The sequence below is a fragment of the Plectropomus leopardus genome, chromosome 19 (genome assembly GCF_008729295.1).
Source record: "Plectropomus leopardus isolate mb chromosome 19, YSFRI_Pleo_2.0, whole genome shotgun sequence".
Lineage (NCBI taxonomy): Eukaryota > Metazoa > Chordata > Actinopteri > Perciformes > Serranidae > Plectropomus > Plectropomus leopardus.
In genome coordinates, this window is record NC_056481.1 from 5301071 (window position 1) to 5325987 (window position 24917).

The following is a 24917-nucleotide window of genomic DNA, read 5'->3' on the forward strand; positions in this document are numbered from 1 at the left end:
GCACGCTTTTTTTTGTACCGTCGCTGTCCGCGGTGCTGAATGAGCCTCGGGGAAACCCCAAAGGTGACGACATGAGGGCTCACTGTTATCACGGGTTAAGTTTAGTGACATGTTGCCATGGTATCAACACCATGTGACGCCCTGGCTCTCAAGTGGGTCAAGTTCGAGCTAAATAAACCAATGAAATCCTATTTCTGACCTCTCCTGCAGAGACAAATACAGTGAATTTGTTGCCTAATGTCCTTGAGTTGCAAAGATATTTAACCCTTATGGACTGTGTGCCACATTTTACGTGCTTGTCATTCTTCATTTTTTTTGGATAATTTTAGCTGTGTTCAATGCATATGGCATACATTTTGGCAAGATTGTGCATTTTTGTTTAATTTTGGAATTTTAAGCTCAGCTCCTTCAAAAAGTCTTAAACACACGGTTAACAAAATAGTTACATTCATATTGTTAGAGCAAAAAATAAATAAATAAATAAATAAAATGCGCCATTGAAACTCATTTAAACTGTCATTCTGGGCTTTTGGCTTGGAATTTTTTTAATTTTTACTATTTCCCACCTGATGACATCCTTATTTTTTTTTTACCATATTTGACATATGGGGAAAATACATGCTATTTCCACTAGGTGCACTGTCACATAAAGGGTGCTGCAAATCATTGACATATTCCACGCTGTGATAATAATAATAATAATAATAATAATAATAATAATAATAATAATAATAATAAATCAACTTTGTATGTAGTATATAAAAAAAACGGAGGATTTTTTAAACTAAAAACATAGTAGCATCATACCACAAACTTGGTATTTAAAGGATTAACATTCTGTCAATTAATTCATATTTTATATTTATGATTAGGGTTGATGTTGGTTAAAAACATACTCAAGGAAAGAAAATAATGTTAATGTAATATTTTTTAAGCTTGATTTTGAAAAGTGCATTTTGTGCACAGAGCGATACGAGTGTGTGTAACATTAAAGTGGGGCCTTAAGGGTTCACGTGTGTGCTGTAAATGTGACGTGTTGATGTTTCTGTGAGACTCAGACAGGTGAGAGAGATGCAACATGGGCAGGAACGGACCAAAGTGTGACTCCAGGAAGCTAAAGAGTCAACCATCATGCCACACAGCAAACTGCGTCGGTGAGTTGGATTAAAGACCATCACGTATCCAAATGTGAACATAATGTCATCTCAGTATGTAAGAAACACAGCAGCCAAATTACCTGAGGATCCTCTTCCCTCTGCTGCAGGCTCCTCCACTTGGAGCTGAGCCCCCGGTGGCTTGTGTGTGAAAGGGGACCCTGCCAGCCTCCATGGCTCACTCGTCAGACCCGTCCCGCAGGGAGAAGACCCCCGGGACCCAAGGGTCACACACGGCTACACGCAACCTCTTACGGAAGAAGGAGCAGCGCCGGCGTGGAATCCGATCCTCCTCGCCCATGGGGCCGGGTCATCCTCATCAACTCTCCTGTGGATGGTGAGGAGTCGTCGGGCTGCTCGTGCAGTGCACATTACAACCTGCAGACGACTGTAGACGACTGTAGACGATACACAAGTTTAATTGTTTCATATGTTTGAGAGACAGAAACTGGGTATTTCTTTTTAGACATTTAGGCCTGGATTAGATCTGGATACAGCAAAGCTGATCTCATACGTGAAAGAGGGCAGTAAACTCCTGCACATGGTCAAAATTTATTTAAAAAATAGAATTTTAGTCATGGACACAAAATGAAACAAACGCCTTTATAAGCACGTCTCAGATCAAAATAATCACTTAACCATTTTTTAAATCAAGCTTTAAAAAATATTATATATATTGATATGATTTTCTACTTTCATTGAGTTTATTGTTTTAACCATCATCGGTCTTAAACATCAAATATTCATTAATTAAGGCTGTGATTATCAAAAAAAGATCATATATTTAGCGTGCAGTATTTTGAAAATAATTATTTTTTTGTGTGTGTGTGTTTGTTTTTTGGCCATCTAAAAATGTAGTGGCATAATGACAAAAACCTGTCATTTAAAGGAATAAATTCTGAAAATCAATTCATATTTTATATTCATAATTAGGACTAATGATGGTTAAATAATAAACTAAATGAAAGCAGAAAATCATATTAATGTATACTATTTTTTATGGCCGGATTTTGAAAAGCACATTTTGTGTGCAGGACTGTTTTATGAGTGTGTGTAATATTAAAGCTGGCACTGAGGGTTAGTGGCTCATTTACTTATTGACCTGGCGTCTGTGTGTTTTTTGTTGTTTTTTTTTTTTTAGGTGGAGATGACAGCGAGGACCTCCACACGATCACAGTGGATAAAAGTGTGGACGGGAAGCTGGGCTTCAGTGTGCGAGGAGGCTCAGAGCACGGCCTCAGCATCTTCGTCAGTAAGGTGGAGGACAACAGTACAGCAGGTGAATTTACGTGACACACTGATGTGCTCTTTTTTTTTTAACAGATTTTTAAACTTAACAAAACAGTGTAATCCACATTCTTTAAGACACGCCAGTTTAAATACTTAAACAAAAATTATTAACAATAATAATTAATAAATAAATAAATAAATAAAACAAAATGTAAAAAATGTCAATATTTAAAATGAAGAAGAAAATAAAGGAGAAAAACTACACCATCTATACCAAAAAAGGCAGATACATTAAGTAAGGTGACCAAGTTTTCTCAAATAGAAAATCACCCTTCCCAACATTTTTCTTTAATTTAATATAAAGTGGAGAGATCCGGTTGTTGTTTTATTAAGAATAAAAGGTATTATGTGGGATCTGTGGAGTATTTCAGCACTGATGTGCTCTTGTTTCAGTATTTGTGTGTATTTTCACACCTCTGACTGCGTGTGTCCGCAGAGGACGCAGGTCTGCTTGTAGGAGACAAACTGGTGGAGGTGAACGGGATCAGCCTGGAGAGCATCACGATGAGCAGCGCTGTGAAGGTCCTGACGGGCAACAACAGGCTGAGGATGGTGGTGAGACGCGTCGGCAAAGTCCCCGGCATCCGCTACTCCAAGGAGAAGACGACCTGGTGATGATGAGGAGCGACTCCGGTTAATCTTATCTCAGATTATCACAAAAATATTAGATTCTGACCGACTGTAAAAATCCTCCAGGGTGGACTTGATACACAGGCGTATGGTGGTGGAGGAGAGCGGGCGGACACCTTCGGACGCCAGCTCAGGAAGCGCCCTCCAAAGGATCGTCCACCTGTACACCACCTCAGACGACTACTGCCTCGGCTTCAACATCCGAGGAGGGAAGGAGTTTGGTCTGGGCATCTACGTCTCCAAGTAGGCACCTCCTCCACCATGGAAAATATTCTCTTCTAGACCACCTTTTTGTTAATTTTGTTTCTAAATTTAATAATTAATGATGTGTTATACTCACGCCTCTGTTGTTGTGTCAGACTAGATCCTGGCGGTCTGGCGGAGCAGAATGGGATAAAGATGGGGGACCAGATCCTGGCTGCCAACGGGGTGAACTTTGAGGACATCAGTCACAGTAACGCCGTGGAGGTGCTGAAGAGCCACACACATGTCATGCTGACCATCAAGGTAAGAACGGGCGCTGATGTACAGCATCTGACCTTCTCTGTCCACTGCAGCGTGCAATAACTGTCGATTAAAAATTCATATCAGAAAGCATGAGAAAACTATGGAGCCCCAAAACTACTGAAAAAAATATTTTTCTCAGTATCTTACACAAATTTTTTTTTAAAGTGCAGTCTGAAACTCTAATCCAATACACCAAATTAGCAAACGTATCTCCTCACAGTCTATTCTGTGTGTGCTGAAAAAAAATCTAATATTCATATACAGCCTTGGCTCTGTAAATGGAAAACAAATAAAGTGACTCAGACCAAGCCACACAAAACTATCCCAGCTACTCTTCCACGTCTTTGCCAAGGATCTGCCCGTTAGGCCTCTGACTAGATTAGTGACCTTTTTGCAAGTTTCATTGCATAATTTAACATTTTATTTTTAAACTTGGCCCATGGCATAAATTCATAACTAAAAGCATGCTGTATGAGCGACAACTGCATCAGAGTTGAGCCCTGCGCCTCCTTCTTCAACCTCTGTCGTCACAGTCACCACAGTTAACGCACACAAATCAAGCGCCCTGCAGAGTAACATGCACATCTTTCTGATCTGCTTTCAGAGTCAGAAATACTTTATTGACCCCTCGAGGGAAAATGTGGTTTGTTACAGTCGCTCTGACGCCAGCAAAGAGAATTACAGCAAGTACCAACACCAGTATTCAAGAATACAAAATATAAAAGAGAAATACAGTAAAAACAAACAACTGGCACAGTATGTAAAGTATCTGAATATTTAAAATAAAGTATGTAAATATGCTGAGTGTGTAAGTGTGAAAACATAACCGTAAAACACCGAAATAGACAATCATTCATTCACGGTCAGTCAGGCAACAGTGTTTGCCCTCAGCCTCAGCAATGGTTATCACTGTTGTGAAATTAAACCACGATTGGAGCAACTAAATTCAGCAGCTATAAGGTATGTAACACCATAAAGCTTAACATCAAGTAAGGTAGTCTGACGTAAAGTCACACCGTTTTCCCGCATTTCTCAGGCAGATTCGGGTTCGCCAACTGCGTGGTGCGAGCAGACACAGCTGAACTGTCTCCCACTTCCACGTGCCTTTATAAACCAAAACTCATCGTGAAATAATGTTTCCATCTCACTCAACGCTGCTCTGATCATTAATTTAAACAAATCTAAACAATGGTTTGGTTTTGCTCTGACATGCTGCGCACATGTGTCTCGTAGGGGCCCAAAGTGTCAGAAGTCACTCTGGTCTTCACCTGCAAAATGTCATTTAAATTAACACAAAAACACCACAAAGAGATCCAAAGAGACACAAAACAACCACAAAGAAAGAGAGGCAGAGCTACCACAAAGTCAGTGTGTCTGGCTTTTACTTGGAGAGGTGGTGGGGGCTTTTTGCGTAACTATGCCAAGGGGCCTGTTGTCTCATAATCCTCCGAAATTTCCAGCTGAAACAGGATGAAAAGACAGAAATAAAGAAAAACAAATAGAGGATGTTTGTGGAAACAAATTTCAGCCTCCAGGACCCATAGCTACTCCTTTTTGCCAGTTTATACTTAATGGTCATTGTGAACAAAAAATGTTTTTCAGTGATTAAAATCTAATTTAATGATAATACAGAAAATAAATCTAATGTCTATAATCCTTTGTATGCTGGTAATGTGGTAGTGTTTATTTTATACTACATGTTATTAGAAGTGAAGTAGCCTCAGTTGAATTTTTTTTTTAAATTCAGTTTTAACCACAAGCTTAAGCATCACATTTCATAACGCCTCTTTATTAGAAAGCATGTCAGTTCCTTCATCATTACTAATTAACCTGACACACATAAACTCTCTGACCTGTTTTCTTCTTTTCATCTTTAAAACTTACTCAAACACAACCCCACGCTGCACAACAGACGCAGCGGCAGTTTGTGTGGCAGGGCCCGACAGCTGGCACGCAGTCGTAATATTCCTCGCTCACTTTACTTGTCAGAGGTTGGGTTTCGCGCTGTGAAAAATAGCCAGGCCGTGTGCATTATTCACCAGGCAGCGGGGATCAGGTGCTGATCAAAGCTTAGAGCCGTGTTTTGTGTTTAAGTTTTGCTCCCTCGCTTTGCCCCGGGCGAAACTGAAGAGTTAGAAAGCATCCCGACTACCAAAGGTTACTAGAGAGTCAAGAGGGAAAGTGTGTTTGTCTTTGAGAAGGAGGAGTTGTGTGTTTTTTTGGATCTCTGCGTGCTTCTAGGGTTACTCTTTATCAAATATAGCGATCCTATAAAAGTTTCAAGGTTTCTACTGTATCTCATTTGCATATCTGTGGCCATATCTCGGCAGGAAGCAGGGCGATACCCTGCCTATAAGGAGATGGTGGCAGAGTACAGGTGGCTCAATAAGCGTAAGTATCTCTTTTATTCTGCAGTGTTTCATTATCTAAAAAGCTGCAATCCAGTGGTCAGTTTAGATAAACGTGGAGTCTGTAGAGAATACGGGACGCTCTGTGATATGCTTGAATAAATCTGAGTCAGATGATCTCTCCCTTTTTCTTCCTCAGTGGCCAACGGTACTCAGAAATCCTCCTCCCAGGATTCAGAGTCCAACTCGTCGGCCTCGTCTCTGTCGTCGGGGACTCCGGTCAGCTCTCTGAGCGGCCTGTCGCAGGTCATGTTCCCTCCCAGCCTGCCGTTTGGTTCAGACATGGTGGATGTCTGCATCTCCACTGAGGACCAGAGGTCAGGCTCAGCTTGTGAAGTTCCTCAAATGGTCTCAAGACATAAGCATGTGAATAAATGGAGAAAATAAAATAAATACCAAACACATCAGTCAGCATCCATGCAGCCCAAACAAACAAGCAGTAAACTTCTCCAGGCCAGACCCAAACTACAATAAAGTGAAAGAAATTTGTGTTACTCTTGGAAATTTTAAAAAAGAATTGTTAAACAACACTTAGACCAGACTTGATCATGGTAGTTTTTTGTCTAGGTCTGAGTCGGAGCGGACTGAGACCGCCATGCAGACGGACCTGCCCTCTCAGAGGACAGCTGCAGACACAACTCGCAACCTGGGACCGACCACTCTGCTCAAAGACACCGTGATCCGCGGAGACGAGGGCGGCGGGAGGCCAGAGTCCACCAAAACGGCCGTGTTGCTGGCGCTCAGCAGGCCGAGCCGACCGATCAGCAGGTCCCAGAGCCAAGTCACCGTGGCAGGTGAGGCGAGGAGAGAGCGGGTGTCATCACATGATGGAATAGTTGTGCCAAATGAATCACTGTTGTCATCCGTTACAGAGATCACGCAGAAGAAAGAGAAGAAGCAGAAAGGGAAGGACCCAGAGGAGAAGAGCACGCTGCAGCGCTCGAAGACCTTCGTCAACCTGCTGTTCAAGGGCGGACGCAGGGGGCGCTCCAAGTCCCCATCCGCACGCAAGGCTGGCAAAGGTAGCTGCACTTTTTGGATGTTTTATGCCACGTTTGAACAAGAACGGCCCTATTAGAAATGGAGAACAAAAGTGGCAGAGTACTATACCCGTGACTGAGACTGTACCCACATTTAATTTACTTATAATACTGTAAAGAGTTAACAAACATCACGTGACCAAACGGTGATTGCACCTTGTGATGTTTTCAGGGGGTCAGCAGGTCGGTACGATGCCAAACTCAGAGATGCTCGGCGTGGTGGAGGACATGGCCACCAGGCTGCTGACTGAGGAGGAGGTGGCCGCTGTGATGAAGACGTGCCGAAGGGTGAGACGATTTATTCACAGCTGCAGACGTGCTGACGTTTGGACTGCCGCGAAGGAGTCTGAATTTATCACACAACAGATATCAGATAAGGGATTAACCCTTAAGGCCCGCTTTTATATTACGCATACCTGTATGGCTCTGTGCACAAAACACGCTTAAAAATCTTTAAAAAAAATATTATTCATCAATAGCATTTTCTACCTTAATTTTGTTAATTTTTAACGAACATTAGCACTAATCATAAATATTAAATATTTGTTGATTTTAATTTTAACCATTTAAATGCCAGTTTTTTTACATGATGCCAATATGTTTTTAGATGAAAAATAAAACACAATTTTTTTTTTCTCAATGTACTACATGCCAAGTGGATTAAAAAAAAAAATAATCACAGCCTGGGATATGTCAACAGTTTGCAGCAACATTTTTTGTGACAGTGCACCTAGTGGAAATAGCATGTATTTTTGCCACATGCAAAATATGGTAAAACATAGTAAAAACTACATATTCCAAAGCAAAAGCCCAGAATGACACCCAGAAATAATACAATGCATGTTTTTATACTTTGATGGCCGTGGGATCAAAATTTACAGGGTTTTTTTTTTGCACTTAACAGTATGAATGTAACAACCTAGCTGACACAGTGTATTTTATATTATTGTAGGAACTGAGCTGGAAATGCCAAGATTAAACAAAAACACACAATCTTGTTAAAATTTCTGCCATATGCATGAACACAGCCAAAATTATGAAAATAAAAGAGAATGAAAAGCCCCGAAAATGCACCAATCTGTCCCTACAGGGTTAAGTCATTATAAAGTGATCACGACTGTAAATGGCGGATTTTTACTCACTCTCTCTGACAGTACGTGGCCGAGCGCTCAGTGGAGAACTTGATCCGCCACCTGCTGGCCGTGCTGGACAGACCTGAGAAGCTTTTGCTGCTGAGGGAAGTCCGGTAAGAACTGTGAGCAAAGGAAAAAGTGAATTATTACGAGATATTTACTTGAAATACAAGTAAACCATGAGCTGAAATTGGCTGGTTACATTATAATCAACCTGATAATGATGCTAAAAATATATACAGAAATATACATTTAGATTTACATTATACCTGCATGTAATACATGTGTATAAACTCTATCACAAATAAAAATATCTGCCCTGCACTTTGTGTAACTGCAGCCTGAGAAACTGTGGAATTACCAAAACTGCCAGAGGGAGATTATTAAGGATTTTTCAGGATAATCTCTTTAAATCCAAACGCTCCACAATGAGACACTGGTGACTTAATCAAAAATGTTTTGTAATGTAATAGAACAATGCCAATGATAACTCAGTGTTTTCTTCCTTCTTCCTCAGGATGCTGCTTCCTCCTCCTGACCTGAGCGTGTTCAATAACGTGGTGACACCGATCGAAGTGGAGGCCTACGAAATCCTCAAGTATCGGTCAAGTGCGTGTGATACATGCGGACAGAGTTAGAGTTATTAAAGAAGAATCAGTTCTAAAAAGGTCATAATCTGTTCTGTGACATTTTTCTTTCCTCTGTGTATCATAGTCCGAACTCCTCCTCTCCGCTCTCCCACATCCGGTCGAGCACCAAAACGGCGCCTCATCACTCCCATCCCGGGTCAGTACCTTCCACCTCACTATCAATAACTTCATTTTGCTGTAGTTTGAACTTCTGGATTTAAGTTTTCTGTTTATTTTTCTCTGAAAAACATATTTTGGATCTTTGAGGATATTTTTCTAAAATTTTTCCTGCCTCCAAAGTAGTACACACCGGGTCACATACATACAAAACACATTTAACTTGACAAAAGACTACAAGTATATGAATTACATCGGACATTAATATCAGGACAGCATTCCAATTATAATTTTTAATATTGCCACATGGATGTTTCAGGCCAGACGCCATTCTTCAGAAATAGTTAACAATGTTCCCACTTGGGTGGTAATCAGCAGAGGCCACAAGATACATGATATTATAATATCATGTTTAGTACTGGTTGCCTTCTTCCCGTGTTTTTTAGAGAAACCACACCAATTTGCTCAGGTTTCAAAGGGTTAAAAACAGGTGCTGACACAGTCTGCTTTCTCTCCAGATTTCAGAGGAGGATTTGAGCTCCACAACGCCAAGGAGGTGGAGAAGGAGAGCCACCTGCTGGACGAGCTGGAGAAGCTCAGTCTGTCTGGGCCCCGGGTGTCCAGGGAGAGGCCTCACACCTCCAGGTCCTTCACCCCGCTGCTGGACATCCCGGTGGACGGATACAACACCGAGTCCAGAGACCTCAGACCCCCCTCTGCCAGCGCCATGCTCCCCAACTGGCTCCTGGCCCGCAGCTACGACCCCCGACCTCCTCTCCGAACAGACATCGGCACGATCCGCTCCGTTCACTTTGACGAGGTTTCACTGCACTCCACTTCGGACACGAGCTCAGAGAGAGGAAGACCTCCGCTCAGAAACGGACACTCCAAAATCAGAGAGGAGGGAGGTGGAGACAGGAGCAAAGACTCCTCCGTGTTCACGCTGCAGAGCGCCGCTCGCAGGAGTCGGCCTCTGCTGTCGCAGGTGTTCAGAGCAGATGAACGAGCGAAGAGCGAGCTCATGAACGGACATCAGGCTGCAGCCGAAAACGGACTCAACGGCTCCGAGCCTGAACAGGAGCACGAGCTCAAAACTGTCAGCATCTCCAAGACCAAACAGTCACTGGGTAAATGGGTTTGACTGGTTTCATGTGTGGCCAGTCACGATATTATAAATGAATTCAATTTGCATCTTTTTAAGGGACAGTTCGGCCAAATCACAAGATTATACATTTTCCCACTTCCCTTTAAAGATATTTAACCCTTTGATTTATACATTTTTTTAAAAAAAGAAGAGGGAAATTATTATATGTTATAAATAGATAAAATATCTAGAAACTATATTTATAATAATTACCATTTACCATAATTTATAATTATAATTGCCTATATATTTGTTTTTTTTGTTGTTGACTTTTTAACCTTGTCTTTAACCTTTTATCTTTTCTTTTTGAGTGCCAAATAGATCATTTTTTTTGTAACTCCTTACATGTAGCTTCTCTCTTTGTTTTTCTTTTCTTTTCTTTTACTATTAATATTTTATACAGATTCTGAATCTCAGTTACTGTTGCTGTTTAGAAACTAAAGAACTGAGTTTTCTATATTATTTTTTAAAGTTTTTCTGAATATTTTGCCAAATAATATAAAAGTTATTGCATCCCAACTATATGTTGGTAAAAAATAAATAAATAAATAAATAAAAAAGATATTCTTAAAAGGCCATATGGGGAATGATAATTAATAGTAGCAAATGACCAACTTTGGCAGCCTCCAGATTTAAAAACTTCATTCGTGGACTACCTTCTTTCTTGTATATTTCATATCATATCATATATTCAGATATGCAATATTCTCCATTGTTAACCTAATGTTAAAGGGGAACTACACCTATTTTCAAAATCCATGCATGTTGTTCCCATGGTCTAAGACAGTCAAAAAAATATAAGTAAACCTGAATAACTTGCTACCAAATCCAAAAACTAGAGTGCTGAAACTCAAATGTCGTCAAGCATTGCATGTAAATACTGATTGAACTTTGCAGATCCATGAAAATAACAAACTGGAATTCCTAATTTAGGTTCCCCTGTAACAAAATAGCTGCACATCTCCTCACTTTGCCTCTTCAGTGTACGTAGGAAAGTCAGAGCAGAGTTTGTACTTTATATTACTTACAGTTTCATGTGTTTCACATTTTTAACCTCCCACTCTTGTGATGTTTCAGGCATCAGTATATCAGGCGGGATGGAGTCCAGGGTTCAGCCGGTGGTGAAGATCGAGAAGATCTTTCCTGGAGGAGCTGCCTCCACCTGTGAAGTGCTCAAGGTGACAGGACAGGCAATGACGCAGGGTTTCTGCAGAAGTGAACAAATTAAATTTATTACCTTTTTTTATACCACACAGAATGCAATTTAATACTAATACTAGAAAATTAGTATAATGTATTACATGACATTTTTGTGCAGTATATTACAGCAACAACTTGATCCAGGTGAGCAGCAGAAATTGCATCAACCAATTCAAAAACTATAAATAAATTTAACTTCCTACAAGTTGTTTTTTAATAAACAGATGAGCTGTAGCCGGCAGTAGCTACAGTGTTCACTGCATGTGTTTATGTCTCCCGACAGCCTGCAATTTAAAACAAAACAAAATTTTACCAACATTATTGACTTAAGCAAGCAGCAGTAAACATTTAAAACTTTAAATTAAATTAAAGTTAGCACCTGCTAAGGCTTTGGAGGAAACTAAATTTAGTGTTATATAAGACCTGCAGAAACCCTGCTGACACACACAGCAGTAGAGTGTTTATAGTTTACCGTATTTGTTTTATCTCTTACTGTATCTGATGTTTTCTCGTGTCCCCAGGCTGGATTTGAGTTGGTGTCTGTGGACGGCGTCTCCCTGCAAGGCGTGACCCATCAGCATGCTGTCGACATCATCCGAAAAGCCTTCAGCAATAAGGCCAAAGACCCCATGGTGTTTGTGGTCAAAGTCCCCAAAGACATTTTGAAAGAAGACTGAGACTCACGTCATTAATTTAGGAATATTCCCTGTGATTAGCAGCTCCTGGGACGAAACTCCGGCGCAAACACACTGATCTGAGGTCAGGTACGCTATTTTGCCATTCATGTTAAAGTTTGTCAGAGTTATGAGAATTAAAAACTGAAATGGCCTAAGGCAGCAGATGACAGAAGTATATGAGAGGAATATTATCACAAACCATTTTCAAGGACAAAGTAAACAAGCAGCAAAAGACATTTACAGTAAATGAGTCCAAAAAGCCTGAAATCATGAAAGGACGGTGCTCCTGATGCCTTAATGTCACTTTGTTACAAACCAGGAGCCAATGATTGTCAAAAGCATTTGTTTTTACATTTAGTATTGTAATTTACAGAGGAGAAAAGCCAAAATTATTAATGAATGACTAAATAAATAAATAAATAAAAACTCAAATAAATATGCCATTAAATTTAACAAAACAAAAAAAACCCATTAAAAATGAATATGAAAAGAAATGAATGAAAAAATGAAATAAAATAAATGTAAAAATAAGAACAAAATAAATTCATTTAATTATAAAGAATTAAATGGGAATATTAAATGGGAGACGTAAATAAATAATTAGGGGAATCAATACCATGATTTAAAAAAGAGGCAAGTTAAAGTTTCAGTATGCAGTTCTGGAGAAAAAGAGTTGCGTCTGAAGTCTGTAGTTGGACCGAACCAAAAGCGTCAGTATTTAACAACCTGGAAAATAAACTCATCAATAAACTTCATTTCTCCAGAATTACATAATGCACTTTTAAAACAGAAATAACAATTTATGCAATGTTTTGTCAATTAATTAATGCCTACATTTGTTTTCAGAATTATTTTTGGTACATTTAATGCCATATTAACTTATTTATCAAGTCATTTTTTAAAATTATTTTGGCATGGCTTCCATCCTCCTTAGTACTGACATACAATCCTTCCAACACAAAGAAATTGTATAGAAACGTATGTTTGTTTCTTTTTAAATATGCAGGATGACAAACTGCAAACCATAACCTGAGTGCCTTCAGAAGTCCTGTTGAATCAAAGTGTGCTGTCAGGTTGAAGTTTAAATTTTGACCTGCAGAGGGCAGACAGGAAACATTCAAAAACACCAAAACTCTGTGCAGCAGTACATGAGGAATATTTCCAACAACTCTTAAAACATTGTCTTAATGTAAACAAACTTAGGACTGAATAATAAATAATCCAGATTGTCATTGGAGATACAACCCAGATAAAACAGTCATGGTGAAAATAAACCGAAACTCTTATTGGAGTAAAGAAAGTGTTTACAAAGACTAAATTACGGCATTGGAGTGTATATAATTTGTTGTAATAATACAGTTAAGAAAATCCATCAACTGTAAAGCTTTTTTTGAAGTTGAAGAAATCTAAATGTACCACACACAGCTAATAAATTTTGTCTTTTTTTAATTAATCGGTTTGTTCAAGAAATGTACAGCATGAAAATATACATTTAATGTCTTCATACAAATATCGTGGATTATAAAATCATACTGAGGAACCAGAGCAGACATCCACACAAACGTTAATATACAGGCGTCGTATCTGTGGGAGCAAAATATAATGTGCGACATTACTTTGGTCTATTCACAGTGGCTATGTTTTTATTTTCGGAGATGGACAGACACCTTTGGAAGAAAACATAATGATTGATCGGGATTATTTACAGAAGACGATGATTCAATCAGCAGTAACACAGGAACAAAATAGTCTTTTCTTGGTTCTGCTGGACAGGAAGCAAATACACGTGAAAGAGATTGTTTACTGGAAAGGTTGGCAGAAAAAAAGTTGTGGTCAAACTTTAATTTACACCAAAACACCCATAATTCAGTGCATGATTTCCCCTCAGTGACCCACACACAGTAATACATTTTTAACCACCTCTTAGAGAAACTAGTGCCGAAATATTTTCTCTGTTGATCAAATATAGTGTGAAACATTTTTCTTAATATTATGTTTTACTGGAAAAAGACTTTAAATTCAAACATTAGCGCTCTCATAATTACTTTTGGCCTCATGTAAAGTATATTACTATGACTTCCTTTAACCCTTCAACACCTGGATCGACATCAGGTTACCTGCACTGCATTTAGATGCTTTTCACAAGCATTTAAACCTCTGACACTTGAGAAAACCGGTTTGATTTCTCTCGAAAACAAGGCAAAAAAAGCATAATGAGCAACTTGGCAAGAAATTACAAATAATTTTTAGCACTTTATTCAGGTTTTTTTTGTTCATGTTGATTTAAACTTTTTTTTTATTTAGCTACATATTTTTTTCTTATTTCCTTTTTTTCTTACTTTTACAATTACAGTTATAATTTTCTTTTTTAGTTAAGTTGCTCATTGCCTTCTTCCCATGTTTTTGAGAGAAATCAAGCCAATTTGCTCAGGTTTTAAAAGGTTAAAACAGCAGAAATGGGCGATATAAGGCTCTTGGTCAAACCTAACAGATTTTGTCATCTTATCGTTGGCGCTATCCCTTTAATATCTAATTATAATGTAGCTGACTCTTACCTCCTGAGGACTCTCAACTCCCAGCTGACCCTCTGGGACACCCTGGACTGGTTCCCATTCATCAGGACTGATATATAGAGAAAGACAGCCATTCCCTGTTACATTCACATCTATGGGCACACTGTGGGGGAAAATAGGGAGAACATGCAAACTCCACAAATAAGAGCCCACAGAGCCATCGCCTCTGTTAAAATGTCTACGTTATTGCATCAGGGGGAAAAAAAAAGTTTCAAGCCCAATTTGGCTTTTTGTCTGGCACCTCTGTACCTGACAGAGACTATATTTAGTCTCAAAAACATATAACACAAAGTTTTCTTAAAGGGAATAGATTAGATTTGCGACTGTTTACATCAATATGATAAAAACATCTCACATTTATATTCCAAATCAGGGGTCTACGGTATACTTGTATCTCGATTTTTGATTTTTAAAAAAAGATTTAAATCTCGTTTTAAAGGTGGCCCAGGACATTTGTGCGTGTGCTTGAGAAAATCTGACATGCACTGAATGTAAGGTGTAAAGGTAGTATACTATCCAGATGTTACTGTGTTTAATTACATTAGACTGTACAGATGTTCATGATATTATTACCAACATTTAAAGTGTCCAGGATATGAGAGTACAACTGAAGGAGGCTGTTTTGCTCAAACTGGACCTAATAATATGAAAAAAACCCACATTTGTGTCATATATGATTAGAAAATAAGAGTTTTTTGTTCCTACATATGATAATCCTGTTAGAAGGCTGTAGACATATTTTGGAATATTTGGAATCAGATATTATTTACTTGTTGGTCATGATGAGAGTGCAGCATCTCGCTCTGATTCACTTGCTCTTATCATGACATGCTGAACGTGTGGCATCCCACGTTAGTTGACAACAAGCGTGGGCTCGATCCAAATTATCTGTACTAATGAGAGCTGACTGCAAACACGGAGTGGGAGTGTGTGTGTTAAACCCAGCGTGAGAGGTCGAGTCATCACCGACACAGGAGGAGGAGGAGTGAAAGGTTGGTAGCAGTTACTCACACACAACAAATTCTCCCACAAATGCCTAAAACAGAGAAAGATGTCTATTAGTTACACAGACGTTAAAGGGATAATTCAGATTTTATTAAATGGATTTCTATGAGGTACTTTTCTATCGTCAGTGTATTGCATACAGTAGATGGCGGTTGGCTCGCCACCTTTTTGGAGAAGCAGACAGAAGAAGGGAAGCTAAGAAATGTATTTCTATAGACGAGGACAGCCGCAAAACTGATTTCAGCCACTTAAAAAATACATCATTTTAGGTGTCTGCTATATTGACAATATTTTCACTGCTTATTCATTTCTAAGTTTTAGGAATCATGAGCAGGGTTGTCTATTCCATATTGGTACACCTGTCTGCTTCTCCAAACTGGGTCATGCTGACTGACATCTCCTGTATGTAATAGGGGTCAACAGATTATCGGCCGGGCTGATTACTGATTATCATCTGTATCAGCATTTTATTTTAACGATTGCCGATATAATTAATTCAAAAAGGTGCAAAGAAAGTGTCATCATGGAAGGAACTTTTACTCTGTAAAACCCCAGGAAGCTATTTTTTTTTTCATTTTTATTTAAATCTTCACTTGATTTAAAAAAAAAGTTGCTATATATGATTTTGAAAGTTTCAGTTTTTATTAACATTTGCTAAAGGCATTTAAACAAAGTTTTGTGTTGGAGTTTGTTATATTCCAAATTCTAAGTATTGACAGAAAGATTTTCATTTTTATTGTAAATGCATATCCGTTCTAATAGTCGGTAACTGTATCGGCCCTCAAAAAACCAATATCAGTCGACCCCTGGTATGTAACATACTGACTATCAATAAGTACCTCATATAATTGTACTTCAGTAAACCTGAAGTCTGCCTTTAACGGAGGGGCAGAGGACTGAGGTGGCCTACTAACGGCTAATAGAGGTCACTGGCTTTCAAGTGGGACTCCTCGGAGAAAAGACCAATGAGGCAGAACTAGAATGTGGCTGATTTTACACTTTGTTTTACTTTGTGGAACCAACCTGTATATGATGTGGGTGAAAAAGAAAATTAGCCAACAGTAGTGCAAATCAAAAGACGAAGAGACACAGGAGTCAAATTTCTGTGGCGGCGATTTCATCAAAGTTGATCTCGTTGCCGCTGCCCTCGTCCTCCTCCCTGCTCTCCAGTTCCTGACTGAGCTCCTGCAGGAGCTGCTCCAGCTCCCGGTTCCTGCGATACATCTGCACATAGTTCTGCTGCAGCTGCTTCTGGTAGCGGATAACTTTGTCCTTCTCCTCCTGCCATATCCTGCGCTCCTCCTCGAAGCCTCCAGTTTGCTGCTCGGCCCGCTGGCGCTCGAAGGCCAGCTCGGCCCTCATCCTGTCCATCTGCACCTTCATGTTCTGCAGCGCCTCGCTGCTGCTCTGCCGCTGGGCCTTCGCCTCGTCGCTCTCATAGGCCAGCAGATGCTCCTCTGCGTCCTGGAACACCTGACACTGTCTGTTTCCTGGGCCCTGATTGGCCAAAGCCTCTCTGAGGTGAACCAACTCTCCCTCCAGGCGTCCTACCTTTTCTCTGAGCAGCTCCGCTTCGCTCTTGCGCCGCTGAAGCTCGTTTTCACACACCTCCAGCTCCAGGGTTCGTGTGCGGGTCGTGCCGTGGGCCTCCTGGAGCAGGACCTGGGTGTTTGTCAGCTCGCCACGAGTCTCTCTGAGTTGACCTCGCAGTGACACAATCTCTCCTACGCGCTGGGCCAACTCTCCCTGCACCTCCTTCAGCTGCTGCTTCAGCAGCGAGATTTCCCCCGACTTCTGACAGACCTGAAGGGAGGAAAGAAGCTGTTTATTTTTATGGTAATTGACTGATTAAATCAACTGAGTTTTATATCTTAAAACTTAAAAAATAATAATGGAAGTCTTACTGAAAACCTTTTCTGAAGGTTAAAGGTAACCAAAACTCAACTCAGGTCTTTATTCAGCAACAAATAACATTTCTTTTGATGTTGGATCTTTGTCTGATTTAAGTAAAATTAGACAAAGACATTAGACTTTAATGAATTTCAATAAATGTAATTTGAGCTCCAGTCAGGATCTGAAAGTCTCTACCTGAACTCAAGCTTTGTGTAACTGCTGAATGACAAAACCTCAATTGACCTGTCTGTTTCAGTGAGTCTGTAACATGAGCTGAATAATTAAAGAGGCTTCATATATCTTTCCTGCATGGAAATAAAGCCAGAGATCAGTTATTCAGTCTGAGAGATCAAATACACAGAGTGTCTTAAGATCTGTCGACTCCCAGAAATGATTCCTCGTGGCACAATTAATTATCTCCAACAGCAGAGAATCAATTCTATTATTGATCTGTCTGGAGCTCATAAAGACACAGAAGCAGCCTTTTCCATCTGTCTGCATGACTGATGACATCTAATTATTTGCATCTTATTTAAAGTTTGTCATTTTGGCAAGATTGTGTATTTTTGTTTAATCTTGGAATTTCCAGCTCAGCTGGATTTTCTCTTAGATTTTCAGATGGATTTTCTCCATATGCCATTTTTGGCATTTGGAGAAAATTGTTTTTTTTTCTGTGAGTAAAAAAAACTACTACTACTTTACATGTAGTATATTAAAAATAATCTGTTTTTTTGGTGTTTTTTTCATAATATTTTTATAGCTTGATTTTGAAAAGCCCATTTTATTTTAGTAGTATGTGTGATTATTTGCACAAAAAAATAGTAATATAAAAAATTAATGTTGTAGCTAATCAATCGACATTCCTAGGCTGTGTTAATTAAAAAAATGTACTTAGCATATAGTATATATGTGACGTATGATGTATATATAGTAAACATAGTGGCATCATAACAACCTGGCATTTAAAGTATTAGAATCCTGAAAATGAATCGATAGTTGATATTTATGATCAGGACTGAAGTTGGTACAAAAAACAAAACCTCGATGAAAGTAGAAAATCATATTAATGTATAATTTTTTAATAGCCTCATTTTGAGAAGTACATTTTGTGTGCAGAGGAGTATGAGCGTGTGTAATATTAAAGCGGGCCTTAAGAGTTAAGGCACTTCAAGCAATACTGAGTTTAAGGAGTGATGAGAAATGGTAAAATCAATAAGAAGGCAGTGTGGTAAACTTTGTGGTCATTGCTACAACGAATAAACTGCCAGTTTAAGATACTGCAGTTGCTCACCTCCCACTTGCTCTCCTCCAGTCGAGGCCCCAGCTGGATCTTCTCGTGCTCATAGGAGGTGCAGCGCTCCTCCAGCTGCTCCCGCTCCTTCAGAAGCTGAGCAAAGTCCTCCTGCAGCTTCTTCTTCTCCTGCTGGAGCTGATAAACCTGCCAGTAAACAAAGATATAATCAGTACGAGGAGACCTCAGCAGTTCCTAGAAGGACCTGGTTTTACAGAGGTGGCTATGAAATGTAAAAAGTGCACTGACTACATCGTTAAAAATGGCCAATTTTCAATCTGATATCTATTCTAAATGACACAAACTCTCTCACATGTGGCTTGGTCTCAGAGTTGTCAAACATACGGCCCGCAGATCAGAAACATAATGCTGAAATTCATTTTTTTTTTGCTTATTTTTCTTGACATTTCAAGCAATTCATGATTTGCTTTATAAATTGTTGAACATTTTTAGAATGTACTTGTACTTATTTACACTAAAAGAAAGGGAACATTTTGAGGTTTTTTTTGTTCACTGAGTTATTATACAATGGTTTAACTGGTTCAACCAACTTGAAACCAAACTGGGGTTTATGGACATTGACCATGAACTAAAATGACTTTGATACTCCTGATCAAAAGTTAAATAATTTCTGGCAATTGATATTATTTTTTGGTATTTGAAACACAGAATGAATGCTAAACACTTAAAGCAACGTCTGTGGTAACTTTTCCTTCAAATAAAACACCAAGAATATTTTTTTTCTGCCCTTATTGCTAGAAGACTTTAAATAAAACTGACCCCAGTTACACACAGCACAGCAGCTGATCATGATGTATTTAGATAGGATAGATGATATAGATATAAAAATCCATCACAGGACTATTATAAAGAAGGTGTGTTTTTGATTACTACAGATACTGACTTTGGCATAAAAGACTGAAAGTTCATCAAGTAAACAGAACTACTTAGATGACACAACTTTCCCCATGAAATCTTAAGTACATTTTACAAGTTTTAATCCTGTTTCCCTGTGTTAACTATTTATTTATTTATTATTTTATGCCAAAATGAGTATGAGAGTATTTTATATCAAAATCCCTGACATTTCTTTTCCTATGAAACCGTTTCAAATATTTGATGACTCATCCTGCACTCAGGGACATTTACAAAGTTCATCCATTTGAATGAGATGTTGGGCAACTAGCTATTTCAGCTGGACATAAAAACTGCACTTCAACATTTGTGGGTGGTAGAAGCTAACAAAGCAACATGGAGAGGGAGAGGCACAGATGTGTGTTTGGATATCAGTGGGCAAAACATTTGTTTTCATTTCCAAAACAGTGTTACAGAGGTCCTAATTCGTTCTTTTTCTCCTAATGCTCCTCCTGATCTAAGTGAGGGAGGTGTGTGTGGCACCAACAGTCCACTGTAGCTTTGTATAGCGTTAAACTCACAATAAAACGTAAGTCATTTGATTTAAATCCCTCTTTTAACAGCACGTGGCTCAAATATTCCGTTTTACTGAGAAATACAAAGCTAAAGACACTTTACCTTATCATTTAAAATAACCTTTGTGGCTCTGGCAAGTAGTGATGTTTTTGTTTGATCATCTTTGACTGTGTTTGTAGAACAATGGTGGCACCACTGATGTGTGGTTGAATCAGACCGCGCCTTTTAGTCAAGAGGTTCTGACCTGCAGCTGAAGCACCTGCTGTGCACGCTGGGCCTTCTGCGAGGCGACCTGCATCCTGGTGGCGCAGCTCTGCCTCAGCTCCTCCAGCTCCAGCTCAAAGCGCTTCTGTTTCTCCTCATAAACCTGCAACCAAAAACAGAACAACAAATCTTTTAGGATTTACAGCACAAAGCAGAGCAGAGGTCCTGTCAGTGTAATAGTTTAGAATTATTATTTGCAGTCTTAAATTCTCCAGCACAGCTTGATTTAAATATTAACTAAATATACCGCCATGCAGTTGCATGGCTCAGCACACCAGTTAAATTGCACTTACATTTCACATCCGTGTCTGTAAAAACACGTGCTGCACACACAGAGGATCTATACAATCTGTACAGTTTCAAAGTGGTTCCTGAGGATTCTTGAGTTATGGCCAAAATCATGTTGCATAAGGTCACAGTGACCTTTGACCACCAGATTCTTATCGGTTCAGCCTTGAGTCCAAGTGGACGTTTGTGCCAAATTTGAGGAAACTCCCTCAAGGCAGTCTTCAGACACTGCATTCACTAAAATGAGACCAATGCATGATCACAGTTACCTTAACCTTTGGACACCAAGTTCTGATCAGCTCGTTGTTGAGTTTAAGTGAATGTTTGTGTCAATATGAATTAATTCCTTTAGGATGTTTTTGTGATATTTCTTTCACAAGAATGAGACAAATGTAAGGTAACTCTTTTTGACCTTTAAATACCAAAATCAAATCAGTTCATCCTTGAGTCCACTTGAACATTTGTTTCAAATTTTTAAGAAATTCCCTCAAGATGTTCTTGAGATATTGTGTTCACAAGAATGAGATAGATGAGGTCACAGTGACCTTGAACTTTGACCTTTGACCACCAACATCTAATCAGTTCATCCTTGAGTCCAAGTGGATGTTTGTGCTAAATTAGAAGAAATTCCCTCAAATTTTCCTGAGATATCACATTAACAAGAATGGGACAGTCATATGGCCGTACAGACAAAAAGAAGTACAGAAGTACTATAGACAGACAACCCAAAAACATAATGTCTTCTGCCACGGCTGTTGGCGGTGCGGAGGCTTTAAAATATGTAAAAGAAAGCTTTGAAAAATAGAAGATGATAGATGAGCATGGATTCTGAAACTACAGAAAGATTAAGCCTCAAACGGATTCATCTTGTGACAAACTCCCAGCGTGGAGGACAGAGTGTGTTTCTCTGTGAAAACACTCATCAAGGTGTCAAGTGAAGTCTGGCAGACCGACCTGACAAATAGCGGCTTCATTCTCATCCAGGTTGTCTCGGAGTTGCTGCAGCTCCTGCTCTCTCTCCCTCAGCTTGTCCTCTAGGTCCCTCACCACCCCCTCGTAACCCTCCACCGGGCCAGGGGAGCGCCCACTGGACCCGCTGTCAGACAGAGGCTGTCCTCGGCCACTTATCGAGCCCGAGCCTGTGCTCTTACTGGAGGACGAGCGCCCGCTGTCTGAGTTGGAGTGTCCGTGTCCACTGACTGGCGGAGCGCTTTTCATGGGCTCCAGGTGGCCAGCAGAGGCCTCTCCCGATGGTAGGCCGTAGCCGGCGCTGCTGTACTGTGGGAGGCTGGAGAGGGAGTTGCGTCCAGAGTCAGTCAGTTGGCTGCCGCCGCTGTTACGAGTCCTGCTGTACAAGCTGCTTTTCTCAGAGCAGGAGGGCGACGCCTCAATGTGTGTGGGGCTCAGCAGGTTCAGGTTGTTTTGGCTCTCTGAGGCGTTGGCACAATGGCGAGGGGAGAGGTATTGCATGGAGGTACGACTCTTGGGAACAACAGGTTTGAAGGCAGTGGGCCGCAGCACTGTTTTCTCCATGTTCTACAGAGGAAACACAAGGACACAAAAGGACAAATTCAGAATGTCCAAACTGAAGATGCTGTTTACAGGACGGACATCAAATTCAGAATACCGTCATATAGTACACGTAAACACAGTCTTTGAGGGAAATGTGCTGGATTTCTTTATGGCAGTGATGGATGTTTGACACCTTATCTGTGTTTTTTTTAATCTGTAAATTGTCTCTCAGTACAATTTATATAAAATATATCTGGACCCAGTTGACAGTTTATCAGACAAACTAATGTAGTCTAATACAACTGTCATGCAATAAATTATTCTTATCTTCAGTTTTTGTTAAAGCTGTTTTAAAAATGGGTTTCTGTTATTTTGTCCACCCCATTTATATAAATGAGGGAAGACTAAATAAGATAAACACCTCTCTGTATAATGCAATACAATTTAACAGAACCAAAATGATACATTCCTGATATAATATTTATTGTAAAATCCGATTTTATCAGCAAACCAAAATGTATTTATTCAAAAATTCACCTTCTCAAGTTTTCCTGACACAGGAATCAGTTTCGGAGGAGGTCCGCCTACGTTCCCATTTAACCCCGATCCTTTAGTCTCGTCTGCGTCGCTTCCTGGACTGACACGTGTTACATGGTTTTCATTCCAGTCACCTACATAGTCCTCATTCAGATAAGTATAGTTCCCGTTCCCGCTCTCCTTCTCCAGCCCCCTGCTGGACGTCGCAGAGCTCTGTTTCTTCAGTGGCGGGATGTTCTGCAGTATCAAAGGGTCAAGGGGTGACTCGGAGCCTAGGCAGGAGGCACCTGGTGTGGGACGTCGGACTCTGGCTCCCAGCTCATTGATAGGCCGGTGTTCCTGGTAGGGGCCCGGGCGATTGGCGATGAGACTGCTAACAGAACCCATAGGATCCAGAGTGGAGGGCGGTGCGTTGATGGGGGGTGAGGAGCCGGAGGGGTGTCTCCTGCGGGGTCCTCCACTGAGGCCGGGGTTGTGGGGCTCAGCAGAGATGGGCAGAGCCTGAACCAGGGCCATGGTGGCAGCTCAGAGGGGTCACTCGCTCTGAAACAGAAACATAACAGTGTGAGTACGGTTGCAGCAATAAACTTGTTTTAAGGTATACCGGTATATGAAAGCTGACGATTATCATAATGTGTACATTTGTTTATCTACAATACTGGAGAAAAAAAAACTAATTTATTTTAGCTATTTTCAAAAGGGAGACATGACATTGAAAACACAATTCAATTGAGGAAAAAAAACCCCAACTGGTTCAAAGTTTCAATTAATGAATCAAGCCATAAAACATAGTTTAACCAAAAGTAACCCTTCTGTTTTTATCCTTTTAAGAGTCATTCTTATATTCCCAAATTCAATTTGCCAGTTTGACAGTGAATGGAAACCTTAATACTAACAATAAAAGTCAGTAATACCGTGATATTTTCTGAGATGTTATCGTACCATGAAAATCTGTTACAGTTGCAACCCTTAATGTGGGTCTCACAAAGATGAGGTTTTCATGTGATTTAATACTGTAATTCTCCACTGCAGTTCTGCAGAGCTGTGTACTGTTATAACTACTGTATTTACACAATTTAATATGCATACTCCACCGTATTGTAAACAACACAGTCCTGCAAAATATTTCTCAGTAAAATGCCTTGTGTCAACAACTGAAGGGATTTTGAGGGCGCTGTCAGGGGGCGCACACTGATGCTGTCATATACAGTATAGCCCAGTGAAATTCCAAAATTACAATATGAAAACACAGATATCTCCCGAGCATAGTCACAGGTCAGTAGTCAGGTTTCCATTCACTGTCAAACTGGCAAATTGAATTTGGGAATATAAAATACACCTAATGAAAACACGTCAATTTTGAAAAAAAAACCCAACTACTACCATTTACTGCAAAAAAGGTTTTTATGCTCACATAAGGTGGTAGGCGCTATAAGAGGTGTTACTGCATCACATAACTCAATTCCTCACAATTCCTCTGTGAAATTGCGGACTATCAGCTCCTAGAAATCCCTCATACGTGGCTGCTCCCACATGTAAGACGCTTGCCTTTCCATTATTAATAGCATAACACGCCTACGCAGCCTTCAATTGAAAATAATGACGTTTTGAAAATCCATCGGCATGATTCTTGAAATGTTATTGCAAGAGAAGTCGCATAACATCACTCAATGGAAACACAGTCATCTCGCAATTGTGTTTTATCGACATTTCTAAAATATTGTTAAGGTTTTGTGCAAATCTGTAATGAAAACCCGCCTACTGAGGAAATTCTAGGAACGCCAAGTCATAGAAAACAAAATTTCAAGCTAAGACCCTTATGGAGAGATGAAGTTACAAGTCCTCAAAAGCAAATAGCTAATCATTTTCAAATGTCTCAGGTCTATGATTAACTGTGCTAATATTTTTTTCTACAAAGCTGAAACTAAGACTTGTTCCTGTGATCCCATCACAGAAACTCAATCCTGGTTGAAATGGCATCTTCTTCCCCCCAATACTGATAAGGTCAAATTCTATCTATTCATCCACCACACCAGGGTGCTTTCAAGGAATTTTTCTTCGGACAAGCACAACAGAGACAACACAGAGATGATATACAGTACACTGAAGCATACAAATGTCCCGCAAGACCATGGTGGCCCACACACAGAGAACCAGGACAGGCCATTCATGATGTCCATTCAAGCAGCACAAA

At 39.9% G+C, this 24917-nt stretch overlaps 2 protein-coding genes across 5 annotated transcripts in view; one reads left to right on the forward strand and one right to left on the reverse strand.

Moving 5' to 3' along the window:
- The first annotated feature begins 1327 nt into the window (after window positions 1–1327).
- Window positions 1328–11929, forward strand: LOC121959305 (PDZ domain-containing protein 7-like). Its single transcript, XM_042508553.1, is given in 17 exon segments — window positions 1328–1456; window positions 1458–1491; window positions 2296–2433; window positions 2881–3055; window positions 3141–3317; window positions 3434–3581; window positions 5912–5972; window positions 6129–6306; window positions 6557–6783; window positions 6862–7011; window positions 7202–7317; window positions 8184–8275; window positions 8680–8771; window positions 8877–8948; window positions 9427–10035; window positions 11130–11230; window positions 11774–11929. Coding segments are annotated over 17 exon segments (2655 nt in total).
- Window positions 11930–14327: 2398 nt separating this feature from the next.
- Window positions 14328–24917, reverse strand: part of LOC121959320 (leucine zipper putative tumor suppressor 2 homolog) — a 39269-nt gene continuing 28679 nt past the window's right edge. For 3 of the 4 annotated variants that reach the window (XM_042508573.1, XM_042508574.1, XM_042508575.1), the window contains 5 exons: window positions 22724–23266; window positions 21629–22210; window positions 20367–20489; window positions 18692–18838; window positions 16184–17310 (listed from right to left, as the gene is read on the reverse strand). In XM_042508573.1, coding sequence (XP_042364507.1) covers window positions 16603–17310; window positions 18692–18838; window positions 20367–20489; window positions 21629–22210; window positions 22724–23239 — 2076 coding nt within the window. In that variant the 5' untranslated portion in view covers window positions 23240–23266 and the 3' untranslated portion in view covers window positions 16184–16602. Of the gene's footprint in view, window positions 15539–16183; window positions 17311–18691; window positions 18839–20366; window positions 20490–21628; window positions 22211–22723; window positions 23267–24917 lie in introns of those variants that run through there. The other variant, XR_006106894.1, reaches the window with a different exon arrangement.